Source organism: Rhodamnia argentea, chromosome 6 (genome assembly GCF_020921035.1).
Source record: "Rhodamnia argentea isolate NSW1041297 chromosome 6, ASM2092103v1, whole genome shotgun sequence".
Taxonomy (NCBI): Eukaryota; Viridiplantae; Streptophyta; class Magnoliopsida; order Myrtales; family Myrtaceae; genus Rhodamnia; species Rhodamnia argentea.
The window spans coordinates 15,272,510-15,296,045 of record NC_063155.1 but is presented as its reverse complement, the minus strand read 5'-3'; the positions used below and the strand labels follow the sequence as shown (position 1 = coordinate 15,296,045).

The 23,536-nt window shown below is 39.9% G+C and overlaps 4 protein-coding genes across 10 annotated transcripts; 1 reads left to right on the top strand and 3 right to left on the bottom strand.

Annotated features, from left to right (window-relative positions):
• Positions 1–3,899: 3,899 nt before the first annotated feature.
• Positions 3,900–4,826, bottom strand: LOC115748365. The gene has a single exon (XM_030684829.2). The coding sequence runs from the start codon at positions 4,571–4,573 to the stop codon at positions 4,160–4,162; it is 414 nt and encodes a 137-aa protein (XP_030540689.1). The 5' UTR covers positions 4,574–4,826; the 3' UTR covers positions 3,900–4,159.
• A 2,470-nt stretch (positions 4,827–7,296) lies between these two features.
• LOC115748428 (transmembrane protein 184A-like) lies at positions 7,297–12,105 on the bottom strand. 4 transcript variants are annotated; one of them, XM_048281101.1, is made up of 8 exons: positions 11,821–12,105; positions 11,449–11,587; positions 11,184–11,366; positions 10,557–10,630; positions 9,836–9,985; positions 9,130–9,415; positions 8,177–8,410; positions 7,297–8,083 (listed from the first exon to the last, which is right to left on the bottom strand). In XM_048281101.1, exons 3-8 carry the CDS (start codon positions 11,337–11,339, stop codon positions 7,721–7,723), a joined length of 1,263 nt encoding a protein of 420 aa, XP_048137058.1. In that variant the 5' UTR covers positions 11,340–11,366; positions 11,449–11,587; positions 11,821–12,105; the 3' UTR covers positions 7,297–7,720. The 4 variants fall into 4 exon arrangements, with proteins under 4 accessions (XP_048137058.1, XP_030540766.1, XP_048137059.1 ...); XM_030684906.2 differs by having other exon boundaries at positions 11,899–12,105; XM_048281102.1 differs by having other exon boundaries at positions 12,029–12,048.
• Positions 12,106–13,919: 1,814 nt separating this feature from the next.
• Positions 13,920–15,743, bottom strand: LOC115748357 (pentatricopeptide repeat-containing protein At4g38150-like). Its single transcript, XM_030684818.2, has 2 exons — positions 15,046–15,743; positions 13,920–14,744 (listed from the first exon to the last, which is right to left on the bottom strand). The coding sequence occupies exons 1-2, from the start codon at positions 15,653–15,655 to the stop codon at positions 14,389–14,391; spliced, it is 966 nt and encodes a 321-aa protein (XP_030540678.1). The 5' UTR covers positions 15,656–15,743; the 3' UTR covers positions 13,920–14,388.
• Positions 15,744–17,072: 1,329 nt separating this feature from the next.
• Positions 17,073–23,173, top strand: LOC115748356 (DEAD-box ATP-dependent RNA helicase 57). 4 transcript variants are annotated; one of them, XM_030684814.2, is made up of 12 exons: positions 17,073–17,492; positions 17,581–17,692; positions 17,801–17,925; positions 18,038–18,129; positions 18,526–18,622; positions 18,765–18,845; positions 18,921–19,153; positions 20,011–20,205; positions 20,287–20,377; positions 20,894–21,016; positions 21,508–21,658; positions 22,734–23,173. In XM_030684814.2, exons 1-12 carry the CDS (start codon positions 17,412–17,414, stop codon positions 22,940–22,942), a joined length of 1,590 nt encoding a protein of 529 aa, XP_030540674.1. In that variant the 5' UTR covers positions 17,073–17,411; the 3' UTR covers positions 22,943–23,173. The 4 variants fall into 4 exon arrangements, with proteins under 4 accessions (XP_030540674.1, XP_030540676.1, XP_030540673.1 ...); XM_030684816.2 differs by having other exon boundaries at positions 17,572–17,692; positions 20,011–20,198; positions 20,929–21,016; XM_030684813.2 differs by having other exon boundaries at positions 17,572–17,692.
• The last annotated feature ends 363 nt before the right edge of the window (positions 23,174–23,536 follow it).

Below are 23,536 nucleotides of genomic sequence, written 5' to 3'. Positions count from 1 at the left end.
AAATTTGGCTTTATATTACAAAGATATAAATAGATTTATATGTGAAATTTAATGCATGGGCAATTTTAAAAACATGAGAGTAAGATAACTCCCGCATTTCTCTTTTTATCATAGACATGTATGTCTATAATTACAAATTCGCGCGTATATCCGTACACACGCGAGCATTCGTATTCGTAGACATATTTTCTCGGGTCGGGTCACCCATTTATGCCCGAGGCCCGGCGAGCGGAGCAAGAGTTACGCCACGTTTGGCTTCCGGTTTGAAGTACGCCCGTTATTATCTTGATCTGATTTTTCATTTGGAAGATCTTCCTATTATTCTTTACCAGGAAAAAGAAATACAGAAATCCATACAGAAAAAAAAAAAAAAAAAACATCGTATAGAGTGAAATGAATAATTTTGATTCTCTGCTACTTTTTTTCCTAGAAGATGTGTAATTTGGTCATCATCTAATATCGTACTAAACCTTTTGACGATTTATCAATTCAGTCTCGAACATTTTAATTGTGCCAACTTCGTCCTAAACTTTTCGACTATTTGCCGATTTAGTCCTAGAGCTTTTGATAATTTATCAATGTGGTCCTTTCTGTCAATATAGATTTAGGGCTGGCAAAACTTCATAAGGTTTAGTGCTAAATTGATACAATTAAAAGGTTAGGGGCTAAATTGACAAACCGTCAAAAAATTTAGGATTAAATTGACACGATTAAAAAGTTTATGACTGAATTGACCACCGTACAATATGTTTAGGACTTTTTAGACAATTTAGCCTCAAATTATTCCTCCATTCGAGTCGAGTTATATTTAACTCAAACATCAATCTAAGCCCCCATGATTTATTATTATTATTATTATTATTATTATTATTATTATTATTATAGGTTACATCTTTTTCGGATCTTGGAATCGATTGCAGTAGCTGGACTTGGATCCCCATGAACAGATAAGCAACAAGGTCAGGCTTCCACCATGCTAAGCATGCCCAAACATCAAAGTAGGATTTCATGGATCTTCTATTCTGCTTGCTTGAAGCAGGCAGCACAGTGGTTGACTTCAGTGTACAGTAATACCTTCTAGCAGCTTTCATTCTTTTTTTTTAGCTTTTTTAATCCCACTGAATTGGGTAATCATATCATTACTAATATCATCCCTGAAGCCAAGAAATTACTGCCGGCTCTATAACACGGCGACCCGTGATCTTGAAGCTTAACGGTAATAGAAAGTCAGGTCGGACGGGAGATTTAACGCCGGTATAGATGTTTCTGAAAAGTTTCGAAACACGGATATACTAATTCAATTCAAAGTGATTACATTGTAGGCTTTCTTTCTCGAGATGTTTAGTATGATCTTCCATCCTTAAACTTTGTAACTTCTTTCTTATCAGTGAAGGAAAGCACGAGGTCCCGCTCTTTGGACACCAAAGGGCTTTATAGTTTGTGCCTATATTTTACTGGACTTAGGCCCATAAATAGTTACTACTACACATATATTCCATTTCCCTTGTAATTGAGTAATGTAACAAAGAGGTGCGATATACTAATTATAGTGGAATTATATGTCGGATATAGCCCCAGTTTAAAGGTGAATAGAGATGAAACTTCATGTCTCAATTTTTCTTTTTCCCTTTTACGCTCTTTTTCGTTCCTAATAGGAATTGCGTCTCATGTGATGTCTTTGTGTTAGCTTAGAATGAAAAGAACCTTATATGAGAAGTAGGACGGGCCTAATTTGTCAAGATAGGTGGTACTTCCTCTCTCTCTCTCTCTCTCATGCATTGACTACCTCGATTATGTCACTAGATATCATAATTTTTTAGGCAGATCATTAGCTATCTTTAAGAACAAAGGTAGTATAGATCCAAAATCTGGTGAGTGGGGGGTTGAGGGGTCATGGTCCTCCTAAGATCATTTGATGATGATGTTGGGTACACAAGAGCAATGGAGCCCAAAGAATCAAAACAAAGGAAGAGGAGAGAGAGAGAGAGAGAGAGAGAGAGAGAGAGAGAGAGAGAGAGAGAGAGCCAGGACACGACCCCAGTGACTTTCATTGCTGGTGTCTAAGCTGAACAGCAACTGCATGTGTAAGTGAAAGGAAAAAAAAAAGTAAATGACACGCCACTCCCTTTGGACTTTCTCTCTCTACCCTCTTCTCCCTTCTCTCTCTTGTTCTTTTTTTTTTTTAGTTGTTTGTTTTTATCTATTTCTCTACCTTTTTTTATTCCTTGGCCACATCTCTCATCTGTAGTTTGACTTTACTGGAATGCCAGCTCCTCCTCCTACCTTGAAGTCTCCTGGTTTTTCCCTCACTACCTTAAGTCTGATTCTTGATTTACTTCACCACTTTGAACATTGCTTTCCTTTTCCTGTTTTTTCCTACTTTCATGACAGCTCAAGGGCTCCTAACCATTTGAGGGATCATCATCAACATAGTAGCAAGATGATGAATCCGGTAAAATGTTGACTTTGACTCGAAATTACGCCTATCATGTCAGGCTTTCGCAAGATTGGATTGCTCGAAACCTACCCGAAATTGCATCACGAGGTGTGTTAGATAACCTTTGGCAATGTATATGCAACATATATCATTGGATTTGTTTTCTTTGCGTATGAATTGAACCTTCCACTAAATTAACCAATGTGAATGTAATGGAAGTTCGTGGATAAATTTAATAAATACATAGGGCGCTAGTATCATTAAATATCTTAAGCCGGTAACCTACGACATATTGACACCCAAACTAATTTTCGTCTCACAATATCCCAAACTAGTATGATTGACCCAAATCTACCCTCTATTTAACTTCTTGCACAACATCCAATTCAAATGTACACATGCCAAAGACGGATCGACATAGAGAATGAGACATCCGACATGGAAAATCCGCGTGTATTCACATGTATACATTTCAACGGAGGGTAGATTTGAGTTTAGGGGTGCTAATTTGGTATTTTTTGCGAAACAAACATTTTTTTGGGGAAAATGTGTCCTGAAGTACAAAGTTTAAGGTTTTTTGTTGGACAAAAATTAGTTTTTGGTAAATATCTTAAGAAGTACCAGTTTAAAACCTTTTGTGACACGAAGATAAGCTTGGGATAAATGTATCATGGATTATGATATTGCAATTTTGTTGATATAATTCGATGTTTTACTTAAAAGCTTAGACTATCACCAAGACTCTCACAAAAATTTACAGGCATGTTAGCATATAAGAGTAATGTAAATGGTATGACCCTACAGAAAAGCAAGATGTTTCTGTAGAAGTTCACTTGTTCCTTTTTTCTTTTTCTTTTTTTTTTTTTTTTTTTGTCAATGAAGAATTTGCAGTTGCAGGAACAATGAGGAAGAGCTCCCCCTCCATGGCCGAAAACCGAAAGCTGCCTCTGCTTTTTTTCTAAGCAGCGAGAGAATCTTCTACCATCTATTCAATGCCTTCTTGCTGCTAATATCAATGAGAAAGATAAGACAAAGACAAAACAGGACAATGAATTCACGACCTAACGAGATGGTTTCCACCCCCCACCTTGTCCTGTTACCCTCATTCTTTAATTTATTATCATGTCTAACTCTCTCTCTCTCTCTCTCTCTCTCTCTCTCTCTCTCTCTCTCTCTCTCTCTTCTCTTGGCTTTCTCATGGCTTCACGATAACCTATGTTGACTAAAATATGAACCAGAGAAGAAACGGACACTAGCACCAACACCCACACACACTGACTCTGAGAAAGAGAGAGAGAGAGAGAGAGCCCAACACATGGGGCAATTCCATCCAGATCTTGTTTCTGCTAGATGCAAAAGAGACAAATTCAATGCCTTGATGGTCTAAACACATCCTTCTTCTGTATTTGCATTTCGGAATCGACAATTGAGTTTGTTCCCGCACAGCAAAGAGACTGAATCCTGGAGCAATCTTTAATCTACTTGGAAATAAAATCTTTCTATCATTACAAAGGAAGCAGAGAATGTAAAGGGACAGACCAGAAAACTGCAACATCTGAACTGAACTAGGAGCAAATCATGACATTCCTATCAATTTTCACCAGATTCGATCTACCATGCAAAGCACCCCACCCTCTAAAAGGAAATCAAAACTTAAGATTAAAAAAAGATAAAAGGAAAGGAAAAAGGTAGAAAAGAATGTCCTTTTGTTCTTGGTTTGCACTACCAGAAGCAGGAGTCGCAGCTACTGTTGTGACTACTACTAGGATTGAGGAGGCGTAAGAAGTTCGATCTTCTCCTCCTTCCTCCTCTCTTGCCGTTGCAGTAGCAGAGACCGGAACAGCCATGACCGCGCACATGAAGCCGGACCGACCTGCAGAGCTTGGCCCAGACGAGCCTCCTGAACCGCCGAGCCGACCGGAGCCTGAACCAGACGACCCGCTTGACCCGCCTCAGCGACCTCCGAATCCGCTCGCTCAAGCTCCTCTTCCTGCTGAACTGGTAGCTCCTCAGGAACAGCTGCCGCTTCTCCATCATCCGGTGGCTGTAGCTGCAGCTGTAGCCGCCGCCGCTGCTCTCCATCGAATCGGTCCTGCAAACCGCCGGACCCGCCATAGTCGTGGTCGTGGGAATCATGGGTTCGCGTCTGTTTCCGGAGATGGGTAGCGAGGGAGAGAGAGATTCCGGGGGCAGGGGAAGTTGCGAAAAAGGCGAGATTTTTTTATCGGGCGTTGCCTCAGAGAAGCGGGTGTTCTGTTTCTTGGTCTTCTGGCATTGTTGGGCGAGTCTGCGGGAGCGGCGAAGTGTACGCCGCCAGAGAAGAGAGAGAGAGAGAGAGAGAGAGAGAGGGGACAGGGTGGTGGTGGTGGTGGTGCTTGTAGGGGAACACACTATTCTGCAAGCTCCTTACTTTATATATATGAATTTGGATTTTATGATTATTTTTATTTTATTTTTTATTTTCTATTCTCATAAGTACGTCGCAGACAAGTCGGTTCCAAAAATACTGTGCGAAACACAGGTCGACTACGTAAGAGTCAAAGCTTTGATGATTCACCCTGGGCGCGGGACGCTACTATACGACCCTACCCGAAGATAGATATCTAAGATGACGTAGAGTCTACCTTTGTCATCATCGCACCTAAATTGAAAGAAAATATTTTTATTTCCTTTATTTTAGGAAATATCCATGAATTTTATGTTTCGGAGTTCGATTCGGACGAAGCGGTTTAAGGACTTTATTCGGATCCGACACTCTTTACTTTATATATATATATATATATATATATATATATATATATATATGAATTTCGATTTTATGATTATTGAAATCATATTTTCTAATTTTCTAATTTTATTTTTGGGAAGAAAGAATGGGAGACTGTCTTTATAGTTTTCAACTGTTGCGCATGAGCAACTTGGGTCATGAAAGTTTTTTTTATAGAAGGGGGGGTCACGTGCCTTTTGTGCCCCCAACCTTTATCTTCTTTTCTTTTGCTTTATTTCCAATTCTTTCTTGTCCTCCTTTATTCCTCCTCTCTCTTTTAGCATTTTGGATAATGTCTCACCTCTCTTTGACTTTTGTGATTATCAACAAAGCAAATTGGTAATAACTTGCGATACCAAGTATACGGCATATCCTTTGTCGATAAACACGTCGCCAGAAAAACGACTGGTACAAATCTCTTCGGTCTTCGCTTCGTCTTTGGCGTAACACACATGACATGTCATGATTTCATCATGCTAAATCGGATCACCAAACTACCTCCCGAGTTTATGACCATTTAGTTGATGTTTAACTAGGCCCTATGCAAATGAGTCTTTAGGTATTGACTGGGTTGTGCCATTCTATTCTTTCCTAACTTGCTAGTTTAATTGGAAGCAATTGGGAATGGCAACTTTAGTAGGTTAGGTGGGACATTGCATCACGGTCAGCAGATCCTAAATTTGTTTGGTCCGATCTTGACCGTCCACATCAGCAGCTCCCCATCTTAGGTAGTAGAAAAGGTGGCTCTGATCCGAGGGCCATTCATGTCTGATTGGTAAGAAGAGGCAAAAGGGAGGATTGGTTGCTTGAAATGGAGGATTACGTAATGAAAAGCTGAGTGCATTATGCATGGGAGGCGATTGGCTTAAGTTGAGAAGAAGAAGAGATCGCAAGAAAGATGTGGTATCGATCCACCAGCTTTCTGTCGTGATCAGGATGAGATGATAATCAATGACAGGTGTAACCAACCCCATCTTTTTTTCTTAGGGTTTGTAGTATTCGCCATCAAGTTTGGCCCAAACAGGAATTTCCCATTTGCTTTGGGAGGAAAAGGTCTTCCAAAGTGAGTCCTTTTCCCAACGGGTTCAAGCATACCATATTCATGTCAACACATGAGAAAACCCATGAGAGAGAGAGAGAGAGAGAGTCTAAGCAGTTAAAGCAACCCATGAAGATGCTTTCTACACATAAAGTCATGACTAGACATGGCCGGTTCGTCGGAACCGCCGGTTCCGATTCAGGAACCGGCTATTCCGGTTCTTGAAAAAGGTGAAACCGAAACCGGCCTTTGAAGGGGCCGGTTCCGGTTCGGAACCGCCGGTTCCCGGGCCCAACAGCTCTTTGCCCCCAGGCCTCTCCCTTTTAAAAAAAAAAAAAAAAAAAAAGCAGGTCGGAATCGTGGGCCCGGTCAACGGGCTGGTTCCGGGCCCACGGTTTCATTTGGCCATGTCTAGTCGTGACCCAGGACAGCTTCCTAGGTAATTGAAATTCAGGCAACATCAACCCCAAATTTCCTCCCTAACCATGTAAGTAAGTACAGGCTAACTCAGCAATCCAAGAGAATAGAATGACAAGATCAGAAAATTGAGACATTTATCTTCATTGAAAAAAAAAAAGTCAAATGAGGTTGCTGTAGCTTCTGGGAATGCAATGTGACAACTGGGGTGATGGTCCCCAGATGTGCACGTCAAAAGATCATATCTCAGCATGTGAATAGACTCATACTTAAATCATGGGCAAGCGAAAGATAGCCTCTGGAAGTTGCTTTACCTATCCTGAAAACATGGGAAGAAGAGCAGAAAATGCCCAAACAAAGTTGAGATTTATCGGACTTTTCAGCACAAGTCTAAAGCTAAACAGAAAAGAAGGATAAAGTTTCATCATTTTCAGTACACGTCTAAAGTTAAACAGAAAAGAAGGACAAAGTTTCATCAAACAAGCAACATTAACGTGCGCTTCTTTGCTTGCAGGAATAAAATAACTGCTCAAGCTCATCGCCAATAGCTAAAGGAGGAGGAGCAGACTAGTATATTTGCATTCATTAAGATTTCTCACTAAGAGCTAGTACGGATACTTAAATTGGCTCAAGAGAACAGTGCACAACGAAGAAATCACATACCAATAGAATTAACTGCAAATTCATGTACAAAACAATGCGTACTCCAAATTAAACCATGGCAATCACATGTGCTCACTCCCATACCAAAACAAGAACACATGGAAGCAAAGCTTCTATTTCAACACAGAATTACAAGTTCAGCACTGTGAGTTTGTAAAAGTGCGAGAAATCTTCACCTACAATGTACACTGAACAAGCCTGCCACTAAACAAGATTCCAAAGGGAAGCCCAAAATTCAATGAGTACCTCGAAGGACACGATGACACAGGCATTGGTTTCCCAAAAAATGAAAGGCAATATCTGAATCTCCAATCGATCCGTCTTTGCTCTTTCATATTTATCCCTTTATGTTAACAACACTTAAATCCATTTAGTGAAGATGCAGCAATTTTTCTTGTCACCTTTTCTCCCCATCATTAGCTGCAGGAACTTCAGCTGGATAGTTAGACATGTCTAAATCGATAAGCGTCATGTCGTATGGTGTAGATGACAAGACTGAGAGGTCAACAAGAGGGGAAGATTGTGCATTCATGGCTTCGGAATTTGTAGAATCAGGCACGGTATGATTCCTGGGAGTGCTTTCACCAGAAGAACTTGAGAGCTGCAGTTCATCCATCTTGTTTCCAAGCACGTGCTTGTTTCTTCTCACACTATCCATTTCTTGTCCTGTTGGCACAAAGGTGCGCGAGCGATACTTCTTCGTGCCCTCTTCACTCTCGCTATGGTTATAGAGGACATATTCATGGTAAGTTGGCGCAAACTGCAAAGAGGGAAAAAGAAGAAGAAAAGAGTCTACTTGAGGCACCATAACCAGCAAATCACAAGCACAAAGTACACAGAGCTCACTATAAACCTGGTGGACGGTGTCATGGTAAAAATCATTTAACTTCAAAGCATGGGCAAGGCTCCCCATGAAACCATTAGAGCCACCAATATTTGCACCTGCATACTCTTTGTATGGAAAAGCATAGAGGTGACCTATAGCAGCAATCAGCATCTCAACACATATTATAAAATCCTGAAACCGAGCAGCTTCTTCTGCATTTTTTATAAGGCCAGACTTTGCAGCAAGAAAAACCAAGACACCCTGCAAAAAAGGGAAGGGAACTACGTTGAACAAAGGACGCAGATCACAGACAACACTTCAAACAGCAGAGTAAAGTTAAATATAACTGCAAGAGAAAAACCATAGCAGATAAATGCCCCCTTGTACATTTATTAAACTAAATTACATATTGCACTAACCTCCTTGTACAATAGCTAAGTTTAAAAGCTGCTTTCCATAAAAATAATCAGCTATACATTACTCTAGATAGATCTACAGTCATCTCACATCTTCATTGAATTGCCAATTTGCTATCACATTCTAATTTGTGATCACTAGTTCACAACAAGATTTTCCATATAGAACAATCATTCCTTCCTATATTACAAAAATTAAGCCAACACAGCCTAGCTTGTGATCCTGTGAAATCAATAGCAAGTGACTAATCAAGTTAAGTGAAAGTGAAACTCCTCTAAAAACATTCATGTTCTTTCTTTGCATTTTGTTAGGTTTACTTCAACACTTTGACCAAGATATATATTCATGAAAATCAGTATGACAACTTCTTTCTTGCTTTGACTTATGAGGATCCATGCTTGCATGCAGATTTTAGGGCTACAGCCATTCTGTTCCCTGGGAAGTGCAGATGATGTATAGAACATTTGTCTCTACACTCATAGTTCTGTTCTCATTGGTTTTCGGGCAAAGGAGGGTGTAAATCAGTTAGGTAGGTATGAAAACGACAAAGCACATTAGTTTACCTGCCAATAAGTTAAGAAGACAACGGACTTGATGATGATAAACTTCGGAACAGGATTGAATGGCTGGAGCAGATCTCTACATGCCACATAAAACAGTGCCAAAGCATAAAGCGCCATAGTGTATGATAGAGTGTAAATGATAGTGAGATATAGGTATGATTGCCGAGGATCAAAATTTCCATCATGATATTTTCCTTGTGCATAGAGGACAAGGGTAACAACCACCAAAATGGGCTTCAGTATCACAAACTGTAAGCACCCTTGCTTGCACCTACGTATGAAACGTCTGCAACAAAGATATCAAAAACCGCAATAAGTGGAAAGTCTATATCAGTTTGACAGGAAAGAAAGTGATATTTTACAATCATAAGCTGTAACAAAGCTTTGAGATCTTGAATCTATATGCAACCTCATACATGCCGTTGGTAGCAGCCAAACCTGCTTGTTCACCGAATAATAAGGAAGGAAAACAAGGGTAACAAGGAAAAGAAGAACCACAATATACAAATTTGGGCTAACAGTAACCAACTAACTATGCAGTTCTGCTCAAGTGCTTATTCAAGATGACAGTTAAGGACCCAATGACCCTGTTTTGAAGACAAATATATCATCTAACTTCTCTAAGTGTTGATTTCAAGACGACCATTGTGCGATATTCCAAGGACCAAATTAACTATTGTAGAACTTGCAAAGATCAGGGACCAACCCATCCAGTGGCAAGGGAGGAAAACAGCATGTCATTAAAATCAAGGATGGTTTGAGAACGCGACCACTTAAGCTCAGAACCACAGCTCCTGGACCACCAACCCATGCTAGGCACAGAGACAGAAAATTGTAAATAACCCAGGCTTCATACCTGAAAAAAGTAGAAAATCGAAACGATGTCAGGGGAACACAATTTAACAGGATAAAATGTAACATTCATCGAAGTTCATATCATAATCTGCATAACCTTAACAAAATGTGCACTTTTATCGTCTAGGCGAAGAAAAGTATGCATGATCTGCTTCATAGGAAGGGAAGATTCAGTATTCCATCTATTTTCAAACCAGTCATTCAGGTTATGCAATCATGCTGCAACAAAAGCCAATAGCATTTACAGGAGTGCTTAAAAAGGCATTATCCATCAAAATTTGAAAATGACCTTTGGAAAACATCAAGCTTGGCTCTGCTTGTTCTAGCTTCTTTAAATACTTTTTGCTTTCCCTCCAGAATGTGGAAAAACAATACATACTTTTTAATTAAAGAAAATATGAAGAAGCTCCGATATGAGTACACATGTCAATGTTTGTATGTTTCGACAGGTTTCAGCAATTCAACATAAATTTAAAGTCGAGTCCTAAAAGACCATAACTAATGAAGGGGAGAAAAACACGAGTGGAGAAGATTGCACATACATGCAATTACGTCAACAAGAGCGCACTTACACTTCCCGAAATGAGTTGAAGTATATTGAACTCCCAGGTAAAACCAGAGACAAGAAGGACATCAAAGCATATACCTGTTAAGTAATACACATCAGATCATGTCATTATATGAGCTAGACTTGGGATAAGCATTACAATTTTTCCACTAATCCCAAGGCAATATGCCAACAATGCCAAACAATCCTCATATCATTTTTGAGCTATAAGTCAATGAGCATTTTGACTGACCACAATTGGATAAACACATAACTAAAGCTAAATATTCCAATTTTAACTTGTATCATTAGCACTGGAACATCCCAAGTGTTCTTGGCCTCGTTTAGCCAATTGAGTTGTGAGCAGACCCTCATTTACAAGTGTTCATAATCATCACAAGTGACAATCAACAGCAATCCACCTAACGGACTAACATCACCATGGTCAAATAACTAATATTGCTTACTAAACTCTACTTGCAATTTCCTAAACCAAGATGCAAACATTGACTCCTCAAACTAGGAAAAGACATGAAATATAAAAAAAGACAAGCCACACAACAACTTGGAACAATTTGAATCAATCAAAACTGAACTCCAATTCAGAAGGCAGCATTAAACCAGAAAGTCTCAGCAAGAATGAAGCACTCACAGGAACCATAAAGATGATGCGGACAATAAATCTCTGGTAAATAGGCTCCGTATAGTTAATTAGGTGCCTGTAGATGTGAAAAATGGCCAAAGCAATGGACCCCACTGTGCATAAGAACGCAATGATGCTGAAGTAAATTGGTACTGAATCGGCCATGGCAATGTTCTGATCCACCAACGCCCCCTGATGGAAAAAAAATCAGCTAACAAAAACCAACTAAACACAGATATCGCACACGGTTATTATTCAATTCATCCCTACATACCTCAAAGCGCAGGAAACCAATGCTATACAGCCTATACTTCCAATTTCAAGTTCCTACGCTCAAATTCCGAGGCAACCCCTCGTTTTCCTCCAACTGAACTCGCAAGTGCCGCAAACCCCTAATCCAGAACCACAACGGCCTGCAAGCAAATGCTACTACAATCATCTTCACTAACAGGTCGGTAAGTTCACTTCTCCTGCCAGTTCTTGAAACAATGTAGCCGACGCAAACGAAAATTTCACCTCGCTCTACCCAAACAAACACGAAATCCACGACAGGATTCGCTTCATCAAGCAGCAACCGCATGCATCAGTGATAACGACAATCGCTATCGAAAACGAAAACTCAAAGCCCACAATTCAGAATCGCTACCTAATGGAGCGAATGGCGATATACGAGAACCCATTCGCTTCCACGAAATTGGAAGAGAGTTAGGGTTTACGAACTGACCTAGTTGAGTTCGAGGCCGGGGGATGGATCGCAAATGGCGCCGTCAAAACGGAGGAGACGGATCGTTAGAGAGAGAAAGTGGCGATAAGGAACAAAAGGAGATGAGAGAGAGAGAGAGAGAGAGAGAGACGGAGGAGGAATTTGCTTCGCTGGGGGGAGACAACAATGGCGGCTCTCCAGTCTTCTTCGCTGGAAAACAGAAAAATGACAAGTTCTATATTTACTCTTTTTGAATTTGATTTTGAGCAACGTCAAACCCCTAAAAAAAAATCGACCCAAAAAAAAAACCCCCTTAAAAAAATCAAAATACTTAAATAATGATATTATCGTTTCTTTCATGAAAGACAATGTGCGCATAGATCGACGACGCAGGAATTGAAGCTCTTATGATTCACCCTAAGCGCGAATATACCCATCCGAAAGTAACGTGAAGTCTACCTCCCCCACTATCACCTCTTTAAGTTAAGAAAAAATATTTGTCTTCCCCTCATCTCGGAGAATACCCTTAAATTTTTTGTCCTAAAGTTCAAACGAATCGGTTAAAGGACTTTAGTCGGGTTCAAAATACGGGCATACGTATAATTTTACCATTCGTCTATCGAATAATTGATGATATCAAGTGATGCAACAATTAGACAAGATTAGGCCTAATACCGCTACACATTTCCGGTTGATTACTTTATTAATCGATGTCTATTCTTAGGGTGTGTCTATTTCGTAACAAATAAATGATTTGGAAAATACTTTCCTAAATATGATAGCTTGTGTCTTTTACAAAAATGAATTAGTGAATTTTTTTTAGCTTTCATGAAAATGTGCACAACTATAAAACTATTTTTTATTGACGAATTATTTCAAGCGACATAAGCAATCGTTTTTAAATAAGGTTAATACAACGGAAAACTTAAATCGGTACACATTGATAAATTTACGCTAAACTAGTTTTTTTACCACAAAAAACTTCAAATTAGAATACTTGTGACAAATTTACTCCAAGCTAATTTTTTTACCATAAAAAACTCAAAACCGATGTACCCGTGAAAATATACTTGGAATTTGTTACCGCTAAATTGAGTTTATGCTACTAAGAACCCCAAATCGGTACACATGTGACAAACGAGGATAAAAACTCAAATTGATACACTTATTAATCGCCATGGGCCATCTAATTAGCAAATTGATGGTAAAATCTAATGAAAATTAATTGAGGATAAATTTGTTGAGTCAATTTGGAGTAAATTTATCCCTAGTAAATCAGCTTAAAGAGAAAGAGAAAAAAAATCAACTTAAGATTTTTCGTGATATTAACAGTTTTAAGAAAATATTTTCCGAATCATTACTCTCCACGAAGAAAGCCTTAATTTTGGCATATTTGCAGTTTGACGAGGGTATTCGGCCATTGATTCTCATATTTTGCAATTTTGTTTAGAAAAAAATGTGAGAATTAAATTACTTTGACCTCGTTTTCATCTTACTTTACTTGAAAGGAAATCTAAAGCTAAACAGAAAAAGCCAGGATGCAGGCACAAGGAAATGCTTTCCTTGGCACGTCATTCTAATCCAAAAGGGCCAAAACTAAATCAGACACGCCTGATGTCGTAAATTAAACCTTTTTTGGGTCTATTGTCTCAAACTTGTACCCCTATGATTTCCAGCTGTTGCAAAGGAACCTGCAATTAGATCACATTTAGGTAAGATTTCAGCACGATCCAGATTGTTTTTGCGCAGTTCGGTCATCAGATCCCACGTAGACAAAGATTCTTGCACCTTTTCCTTTGATTCGATCGACAAAATTTACCGCCAAACACCCAGCCCGACGGCAAGGGAATTGAGGGCAGGTAAGGGGCCGAGGTCCGGGATCACACCCGGGCATGGCACAAGCGCTGGACCAATGGTTCAAGGTCTACCTATTACCTAGGAATATGCAAGGAAACCACAAAGCAAGCCCCAGCAAGAACTTAAAGAAATGACAAAGATACATCACAGGAGGGACATGCCAACAAGCCAAGAATCCCCCACCCAAAAACTCAGAAAGTCCAAATTTTTTCTTTCTCATCAGCACACAAGCCCAATCTCTACTTCCCCAAGCTCTTGACACTCCTGAAAACAGGACCTCTTTTGCTAGCAATCGCGTCTCTATCATCCTTTGATTCCATCGACAAAATTTACTGCCAAGCATCCGGCCCGACGGCAAGGGAATCGAGGACAGGGACGGGGCCGAGGCCCGGGATCACACCCGGGCACCACACAAGCGCTGGACTAGTGGTTCATGGTCTACCTATTACCTAGGAATATGCAAGGAAACCACTAAACAAGCCCTTGACCAGCAAGAACTTCAAGGAGGTTAACCTTCAATGGGGGCGGCTTTTCTTCATCCATGGACGACAAAGATACATTACAGGAGTGGCATGCAAACATGCCAAGAATCCCCACCCAAAACTCAGAAAGTCCAAAATTTTTGTCATTCTCATCAGCACACAAGCACTGTCTCTACTTCCCAAAGAGAATGCTCATGACACTCTTGAAAACAGGACCTCTTTTGCTAGCAATCACTTCTCCAACACCCATCTCATCAGGGACAAACCCTTTACCCTTCATCGCCTCCAGAAGCTCCCTCGCTTCTTCCTCTTTCTGGTCCTTTGCAAATGCCTCGAACACCGCAGCGTAAGTTGCAGCGGCGGGCATCATCCCTTTGCTCATCATCTCCATGACATACTTCTTCGCATCCGCCAACCTCCCGTCGCCCGCGAGTCCCTTCACGAGGACCGCGTAGGTGTACGCATTGGGCGCGACCCCAGAAGCCAGCATCCGCATGAATACCTTGAGCGCCTCTTTGCTCTGTCCACCTGATATGGGTACATATGATTTAGACTCACGACTGGACCACAGGGTAAAGGACTCAACTTATTCACACAAGCTACTTGAGCTTGACCTGCTGTTATCAAGTTTGAGCTATTCGAGTATCAAAATCTAGTCCAGTTTGGACTCCATCCTACATAATTTGAGCATTAAAGCCTATTCGTTTCATCTGCTCGATAGCTTACGCAAACCAAGCTCATACTTCCATTGGATTATCAAGCGAAGCTTGATCATATCAAGTTTAGCAACTTTTCGAGCTGAGTCAAGCAAGTGCATTGGGTTCCGCACCTGCATTGCAGTATGCCTCAATGACGGCGGTGTGGGCGACGACGTCGGGCATGTGGCCCTTGTCCTTGATCTGGCCGAAGAGCTCGAGCGCCTCGTGGGTGCGACCGTCCTTGGACAAAGCGTCGAACATCTTGACCGCATAGTCGGTGAGTCCCTCGGCCCGCATCTTGTGGAAGATCTCCTGCAAGTTCTTGGGATCCTCGGGCTCTTCCACCACCGGCTTCTTGCTGAACGGGTCGTAGGGCGGCGGGAGGTTCGCATTGCCGTCGGGGGTCGAAGTGGTGGCGTCGCCGCCGCCGTCGCCGTTGCCCTCGGCTTCTTCGCCTTCGGAGTCGGAGAGAGAGAAGTTGACTAGCTTGGGGTTTCTGAGGGCGCGGGGCTTGTGGGCGTCGTCGGAGCTGGTGGCGAACGGCCGCGAGGGAGCCGAGCTCGTGTGCCTGGGATGGATGGTGGCAGCCGAAGGTGTGAGCACGGCCGTTCTGGTGATGGTTGTGGAAGGGCAAAGATTGGGATGGGGTGAGTTCATGAGACGAGAGAAACGTGAGAGATGCTTGTGGAAAGAGAGAGTGAAGGAGGAGGCAAGAGAGCGAGAGACGGCGGCGGCCGCCATTGACGGGCACTTGCTGCTTCAGCTGAGAGAAAGAAAGAGAGAGAGGGGGTTGGCTCTAGAAAGTTCACAGCGATGCGAGGGAATTTTGTTTGAGAATGTCGACGTGGAATTAAAAAAAAGGATAAAATTAAACCCCCGTTTAATTTGAGAAAAAAATATTATTTAAAAATTTGATTGCCATATCACTCATAAAAACGTACAAACGAAAAATATTTTCATCATTCATTATAACATTTAAATATAAATTATTGTTAAAAAAATTATTATTTAATTATAAAAGCGGTCATTATTATAAAAATATTTTTTAAATTATTCATTTTTAATATTAAAAAATTGACCCTCAATAGGGAGATGGTTTTTTTTTTTTTTTTTTTTTGGGGTGGGTGGGGTTGTGGTGTTTCAGCCTCTGAGGGGAAGGTCACGACCCGATGGGATGACGCCGAATATCGAAAAGGGTCCAACTTTCCCGATCATGTGATCGATTTGAAATAGCAATATAGAAACGTCACAAAACATTAAACCCAATTGATCCCTTTGAAAAGTAATTACAAGACTTTTAATTCCTAGATATTAACATGCTATTATTTTTCGGCAAGCCCAATTACACATGCCAAAATTAAGAAGATTAGAAAATTAATGTCTTCGCTGCGCAATTTAATACCTCAAAGTCTACAATCCATAATTGAGAGATGCATCAAAAGTGTACGTAACGGAGACTAGTCATCGAGATCCATAGGTTTTATGTGTTCCTTATAGTCTAATTGCCCTAACCATAATGTACACATGCGTACCTCGGTGCCAAATTGAACTGTCCTTCGAACTAAATCGATAGATTAAGGCGATACAAATCTCATTTCATATATTCTTGAAAAAAGTAGTCTCTATCCCATAACATAGTTATGCATAAAATGTCATTTACACTTTCAATTCCAGCTCATGTTAAGAAATTGGGCAAAAGCCACAAAAATTCTAAACTATGCACACTACAATACATTTACCCTAAACTTTTTTCGTAACACATAAAATTCCTAAACTTGTACATGTTTCTGTGAAAACCTTGTCAATGAGGACCATTAAAAATCTATCTACATGAACACCGAAAGACAAATGGTGCGACGTGGCTAAGTGAAATATAATCGATGTTATTTTAGTTGAAAATTCATTTGAGGAAACCTCGACGGAGGGTAAATGTGTTAGATAAGTACAAGTTTTCAATTTTTTATTCATAAGAAAAAATTTAAGGTAAACGTGTCACAAAAAAAGTTTAGAATAAATTCAAAAGAAAAAGTTTAAGGTAAACGAGTATCATTTAGAGTTTTTGACGTCACAAAAAAGTTTAGAATAAATATGCTATAATTGGCATAGTTTAAGTGTTTTTTTGTGACTTTTTTTCCTAAAAAATATAAAGGAAGATCATGGTATTTGTTTTAAATATCAAAAGAGGCGAATATAAAACTTAATAAATTCATCCCAAAATATATACATATATATATATATATTCGGGACATTACATATTTCAACAATAAATATTTTAATTCTTAATTGCGGGATCAAGCAGCTATTAGAAACTAAAATCAAATTGCCCTAAACCCTAGTTGGTTTTAAAACGGCCTGTCGTTTGCTTCCTCCTCTGTTCTTCTTCTTCTTCTTCTTCTTCAGTCGAGACGAAGCAGCTCTGCTTTCTTCATCTTCATCGAGCTCTCTTGAGTCCGATTCCATTCAGCGGCTCGAGCCATCAGAGTTCTCTCTTTCGGTCATGGAAAGAGACCCGTTGTTCTTGTTCGCCGGAATCCATTTCAACAGGAAGAAGTTCGCCGGTGATTTCGCCAGATTCCGAGTAAAACATTCTCCTCCAAGTTCGTCTCTTTCTGCTTTCCTCACGAAGGGTCGATTGCTAATTCGTTCCTTTGGTTTAGGATAATAAGGAAAGAATTGATCTCGTCGAAAACTCGAGCTTGCTGGAGACCAGCGCGGTCGAGCGTGAAGAAGCGACGGTGCCCGCGAAGAAGAGGAAGAGGAAGGCGGTGAGTGCTTCAGGTACTTGTTTGGTTTGTTGAGTTGCTTCGGGCTTGGGCATGTCTTGCTAGGTGCTGTTTATGGAGCCATGCGATTTGCTCAAGCTTTACCTCGTCTTTGCTTTGACAGGCACGGTGGAGGGTTTCAGTGTCTTCAAGAGTTCTAAATCGGCTCCTACTAGTGTAGTTGAACTGAAAGAGACAGATGAAGATGGGCATTTGAAGGGAAGGAAAGAGATGTATAGACAAATGGAGGTTTAATCCTTATACTGATGTTGTGAAGTTTCATTTGTTTTTCCTTTTCATGACTTTTTCCCTTTGAGTTATGCCTTCAATTTGACACTTGGATTCTGTTTTCTGATTCAAGCGTGACGCAATTCTGCGAAAGAAGCATAATGTACACGTTTCCGGGAGTAATGTCCCTTCACCCCTTCAGGATTTTGCAGAATTAAGAACTAGGTACGTTGCAGCATGTTTCTCTTCTTGGTGTTTGCATTTTGAATATTGTCCTGATGCATCTTTATGAAGTTTATGATTAGATCAACCAATTCTCTATCAGTAGCCATGCAAATAGTTAAGCGGGACGTTCTGATTTGTGGTGGGGTTCTTCGGTTCTGATGGGTTAAACTGCATCATTTTCACTCTTTTTATTCTTTTCTGTTCCTGCACTCTCAGTATATTCTTGACATTACATTAACAATTATGAGAAGTATTCTGTAACACTTTTAAAGAAACACATATGGAATGGCAATTCTCCCTATCGCTCGTTTTTCAGATTTATTTCAGGTTATTAGTTGTGTGATCAAGTGACTTGGATTGCGGTACTCCTTACTGATAATTGGATGCTTTCATTAGGTTTAAATGCAAATCTTATTTATTACGGAACATAGCAGAGCTTGGATTTAAGGAGCCAACTCCTATTCAGAGGCAGGCTATTCCAGTTCTACTATCTGTATGTCATGGCATTGTTTTCAGATCCACGTCTCTCTTCTTCTTCTTCTTCTTCATCATGTTCATTGGAATGATGTCTGAAGGCCACTGGTTCCTATCCTGAAAGTGCCGTTTGATTTTGCACATCATATGGTTGTTGCCAGGGTCGGGAGTGTTTTGCTTGTGCGCCCACTGGTTCTGGGAAAACTCTGGCTTTTGTGTGTCCCATGCTTATGAAGCTGAAGGTAGTATGTCATTCCCTCTACATCATATTCTTTTGTTTTTCAGATAAAATATTGAAGTTGAAGTTTTATGCTTAGCATGCATCCAAGGAAGGAATTCGTGCCGTTATCCTTTGTCCTACGAAGGAGTTAGCTGCTCAGACAACAAGGGAGTGCAGGAAATTGGCTAGAGGAAATAAATTTCGCATTAAATTGATGACTAAAGCACTTGTGACAAATCCTGATTTATCCAAACTCCGGTGTGATATACTCATATCCACTCCCCTTCGCTTACGGCTGGCCATCAAGAATAGAAAAATGAACCTGAGCAGGTACGCACTGCCGGAAACATATCTGTTATGTGCAACTTTCCAATTTGTCAAAGACACCAAACATGATGTATTTTTGTTGCTAAACTCCATAAGAAAAAATATATTTGCAGCTAAATAAAATATTTTTATATGATGACCATATATCAAAAGTTTCGCATATGTATACGACAATTTTTCTATGGGAGCATGAATGGTGTGTACATTTACTTCTGTCAAAGTAGCTGAACATTCAATTTTCTTCTCTTTGTCGAGCATATATGGAGGAATTTAAGAGTCTGCAATAATCTTTTTTGAAGCCATTTAGAGTGTGTATTGAGGAAACAGTGTCAAATTGAGTGCCTTTTCTACTCTGTGGATATAGTTTGGTAGAGATTGGTGTCAGATATCGATGGGATGGGGTTTAATTCTTGAAAGAGAAGTCTTTTACAATTTAGGCAGGAAAGTTTTGGACTCAAGCCAAGTTCATAGTCATCTCTTATGACTACACTGTTATAATTAAGTTAGGGTACCAAATACCATACCTTTGCATTGTCATGTAATGACTGACAAAATACAAATGGAAGAATAATGCCACTCTAAAGTAAGTTTTGCTTATTGATATGTGAGTCAAGAACTTCTTGCATGATTTTGAAAATTCTGAATCAACGAACTGGCAAACAAATGGGGATAACATGTTCAAATTGTGACTATCACCGATTTGTTTCGAGAGAAATTTACCATACATTGAATTGAATGCTCTAGTTTTATGTTTTACTAAGGCCAGCTCCAGGTCTTTGTCTTTTTGATTATCCTAATTTCCTTATACATACTCCAATAATGTTGTCGATACTTACATCTGAGTGTGGATGTTATTACAGGGTTGAGTATCTTGTCTTAGATGAATCTGATAAGCTCTTCGAACTTGGTCTAGTAAAGCAGATTGATTTTGTGGTCAAGGCATGCTCCAATCCTTCAATTGTACGGTCTCTATTCAGTGCTACCTTACCTGATTATGTGGAAGAGCTCGCCAGAACGATTATGCACGATGCCATTCGAGTTATTGTTGGTAGGAAGTAAGTAGGAGATGCTTTTTCGGGGAGTTGGAAGTGCATGACATTCCCGTCTTTTGACATGTTCCAATATGTTGTGTACAGGAATACGGCTTCTGAATCGATTAAACAAAAGTTGGTCTTTGCTGGGAGTGAAGAAGGGAAGCTTCTTGCACTGCGTCAGAGTTTTGCTGAGGTAGGTGTTATTTGAATGATATATGATAAAAAGTTTGTTGATAAATTAGTGATCAAGCATGTAAGCTAGTGCTAAAAATCAGGTGCATCTCATTTCTGTTGTGGAGAAGGAGCAAAGTTTTCTTTCACCATATTTTATGATGCTTGATGGGGGAAATGGTACCTTAAAAGCATCCTCCTTAGCGTGATTCTAGGAAACTGATATGCAATATGAGAGATATTAGATTCCCCTCGATCATCTTGCAGATTGATGCTAGGTCTAAAGCGGGTAATCATCAGAATCAACTATTTGTTGGTTTTCTTTCTTTTTTTCTTCTTGGGCTTTTGGTGGTGGGAACAAGTCAGTCAAATGTGGGTCATAATGGGATCAGAGAAAAGAAATAATTGAGGAGCTAAATTGAAAATGTGATTCTCTTGTTTGTTTAGCCTGGTTATTTTTTTGAAATTTATCACTATACTTCTCAATGATTCTTTGTTTGATGTATTGGGTTTTTGTGGATGTTATATGCGTTTGCAGAGTTTGAATCCACCTGTTCTCATCTTTGTTCAAAGTAAGGAGAGGGCTAAAGAACTCTATGGGGAGCTAGCATTGGACAACATTCGAGCAAGTGTTATCCATTCTGATCTATCCCAAGTACAGGTAATTTTATTCCATCTTCTCTTTTATTGATGTTTATTCCACTATTTATGTGTCTCTATTGTTCACTTGTTCCCTCATATCTTAAGCAAGGGGAATTTAGTATGGGTAGATCATAGTTGCCAGTTTATCAGACTCCAACTTTGAGAGTCACAAATTCTGTGTCGCGACTCTGGTATCTTAAGCAAGGGGAATTTAGTATTGGTAAATCATTCTTGCCAGTTTATCAGACTCCAACTTTTGCGTATGATCGCGACGATGAGATGTGGCAGATTACCTGTCAATTGAAACATTTCTGCACTATCTGTGTCAAATTCCTTTGGCAGTTGCAAAAGTGCTAGTGTATAAACTGAATATCGTAATGGGCAAATTTATCTCATATGTTACTACTAACTCTCCAGGCATTGGATCTGATGTTTTTGCATCTTCTTGCAAAGTTTTTTCAGAAATTTTGGTCTGTTTTAGTTTTAATTTATTTTATCCCTGGGATGCAGAGGGAAAATGCTGTCGATGATTTCAGAGCTGGAAAAACTTGGGTATTAATTGCCACAGATGTTATTGCAAGGGGTATGGATTTCAAAGGCGTCAATTGCGTCATCAATTATGATTTTCCTGATTCTGCAGCAGCGTATATTCACAGGATAGGTATGCTTCTTCTATTGCATCTACTTTGTACTATTGACAGGTGCCATAGGAGCATGTTGCATGTCTACTTGGAAAGTCTCTATCTAAATTTTGTGTAGATATTTTGATGCGTTCTCTGTAGCTTTGTGAGAAGTTGACACATGGCCCCTTACTACTATGACACAATACTCAAGAAATCATGTGTGACGGACTCCATCGCAGGGGATGGTCCAAGAAATATTCCTCCCTTTATGTTTGTCGTCTGTCTGTCTCTGTCATGTCAAGGTTGGGAATGTATTGAACTACCTCACCAAGGCTGTTTTGCGCCACCACAACCTCACATTGAGGTCACCCATGGCACTGTGACCTCAATCTAGGGTTGCAATGACCATGATGACCTTGACCTTCCACCATGAGAGTGCTAAGACGTTGGCAATGTCACCTGTAAAGTGGTCAGAGGTGGTGGGTTGAAGGCCACCAGTGGCGGATGGTGGTGGTGAGTACTTTGATTAGGGTTTTGATATCTAGGACTGTGGATGATTTGGGGGTTAAGGGTTTTCTTTGGGTTGTTTCTTCTAAGGAAGTGTAAGTCATTTTAGCTCTAGTTAGTTTATACTAAAAAAGAGTGCACAAGCTACTAAGGTTTTGGACAAAAAAAAAAAAAGCTACAAAGGTTTAAAAGTAGAGGATGTTTTTTGGCATTTTCCCTTAAAATACCGTATCAAGCAGTGATTAGTACATGAAATCATGGCGGCTATAAACCTACATACTTCTAATCAATTCCATCATAAAATTTAGTGCATTTGGCACAATCAGATACAAAATGATCCAGGCATGTTTATTTCTATTCCAAAGACAAACCTATTAAGTGATTTTTTTTTTGGTCAAATGTTAAATGATTCATTAGGGGCAATCTATTAGATCGACCAGCTGTATCTGATTTTGTTGTGTCCATACTTTTTGCTTTGCTTCACTATTTACTTTATATGGGGGAGCTAGTTGTAATTCTATAAGACATGACTGGTGTTAAGACATATCACAGGCGCAGTGACCTATTTTATCTATTTGTTTTTTCTCCTGTTGGTGTTTGAAATAGGTCGGTCGGGCAGGGCAGGAAGGAGTGGAGAAGCCATTACCTTTTACACTGAAGATGACATTCCATATTTGCGGAACATAGCAAATGTCATGACAGCTTCAGGTTGCGAGGTACCTTCTTGGATTATGGCCTTGACCAAAACGAAGTGGAAGAAGCACAGGCCGAAAAGAGAATCGATTTCTACCAAACCAAAAGATGAGATAGCATGAGAAATTCCATGGAACTTCTTTTTTCTACAAGGCTCACTGATTTTTTGCTTTTTCCATTTGTTTCTTTGCCCACAGACCTTTCATTTTTCAATTTTGAAGCAGTGATAGCAAGGACCTGAGTTTTGAAGGGATTGGGACAGTGTACATGGTTACAGAGTTATAGGCTTTTCTCAGCTAAGAGTAACTGTTTCTGAGCCCACATGCCCACAGTTCTAATTTGTGCTTTTGTCCAATCGATGTTCGGTTCTACAGATTCTACTAGTATTGGATCACGGTTGCGTTGGACGGGGTTTGGTTTCAATTTTGATAGGAATGTTGTGCTGGACGCTGTTTGGTTTCAATTTTAATAGGAATGCTGTGCAACCGATTGAAACGTCACATCTCATTCTTTTCCGTTTAACATTGGCGAATTCTTTTATTTTTCATCTTTTGTTCTTCCAAACACCATTTCCGTTAAAATTGCGGTCAGCGGATCAAAGAAGGGAGCGCATTAAGCTAATTAGAAGTTTTGGGTATTTGTCTATCAACAAATGAAGTCTTGTGACCAAGACGTATGTTCGGTTGCAGTTTTCAGATGCATTGTCTGAGATGACT

What these genes read in the sequence shown, in the direction of transcription:
- LOC115748357 (XM_030684818.2), bottom strand. Translation starts at nt 15,655, where the DNA reads ATGGCGGCCGCCGCCGTCTCTCGCTCTCTTGCCTCCTCCTTCACTCTC. An exon ending in TGAGGCATACTGCAATGCAG is followed by an intron (nt 14,745 to 15,045) that starts GTGCGGAACCCA and finishes TACCCATATCAG; the next exon opens with GTGGACAGAGCAAAGAGGCG.
- LOC115748428 (XM_048281101.1), bottom strand. Translation starts at nt 11,339, where the DNA reads ATGGCCGATTCAGTACCAATTTACTTCAGCATCATTGCGTTCTTATGC. An exon ending in CCTCCCTTGCCACTGGATGG is followed by an intron (nt 9,416 to 9,835) that starts GTTGGTCCCTGA and finishes TCTTTGTTGCAG; the next exon opens with ACGTTTCATACGTAGGTGCA. An exon ending in TCTTCTTAACTTATTGGCAG is followed by an intron (nt 8,411 to 9,129) that starts GTAAACTAATGT and finishes CCTTTTTTGCAG; the next exon opens with GGTGTCTTGGTTTTTCTTGC.
- LOC115748356 (XM_030684813.2), top strand. Translation starts at nt 17,412, where the DNA reads ATGGAAAGAGACCCGTTGTTCTTGTTCGCCGGAATCCATTTCAACAGG. An exon ending in AGATGTATAGACAAATGGAG is followed by an intron (nt 17,926 to 18,037) that starts GTTTAATCCTTA and finishes TTCTGATTCAAG; the next exon opens with CGTGACGCAATTCTGCGAAA. An exon ending in CCATGCTTATGAAGCTGAAG is followed by an intron (nt 18,846 to 18,920) that starts GTAGTATGTCAT and finishes TTTTATGCTTAG; the next exon opens with CATGCATCCAAGGAAGGAAT.
- LOC115748365 (XM_030684829.2), bottom strand. Translation starts at nt 4,573, where the DNA reads ATGATTCCCACGACCACGACTATGGCGGGTCCGGCGGTTTGCAGGACC.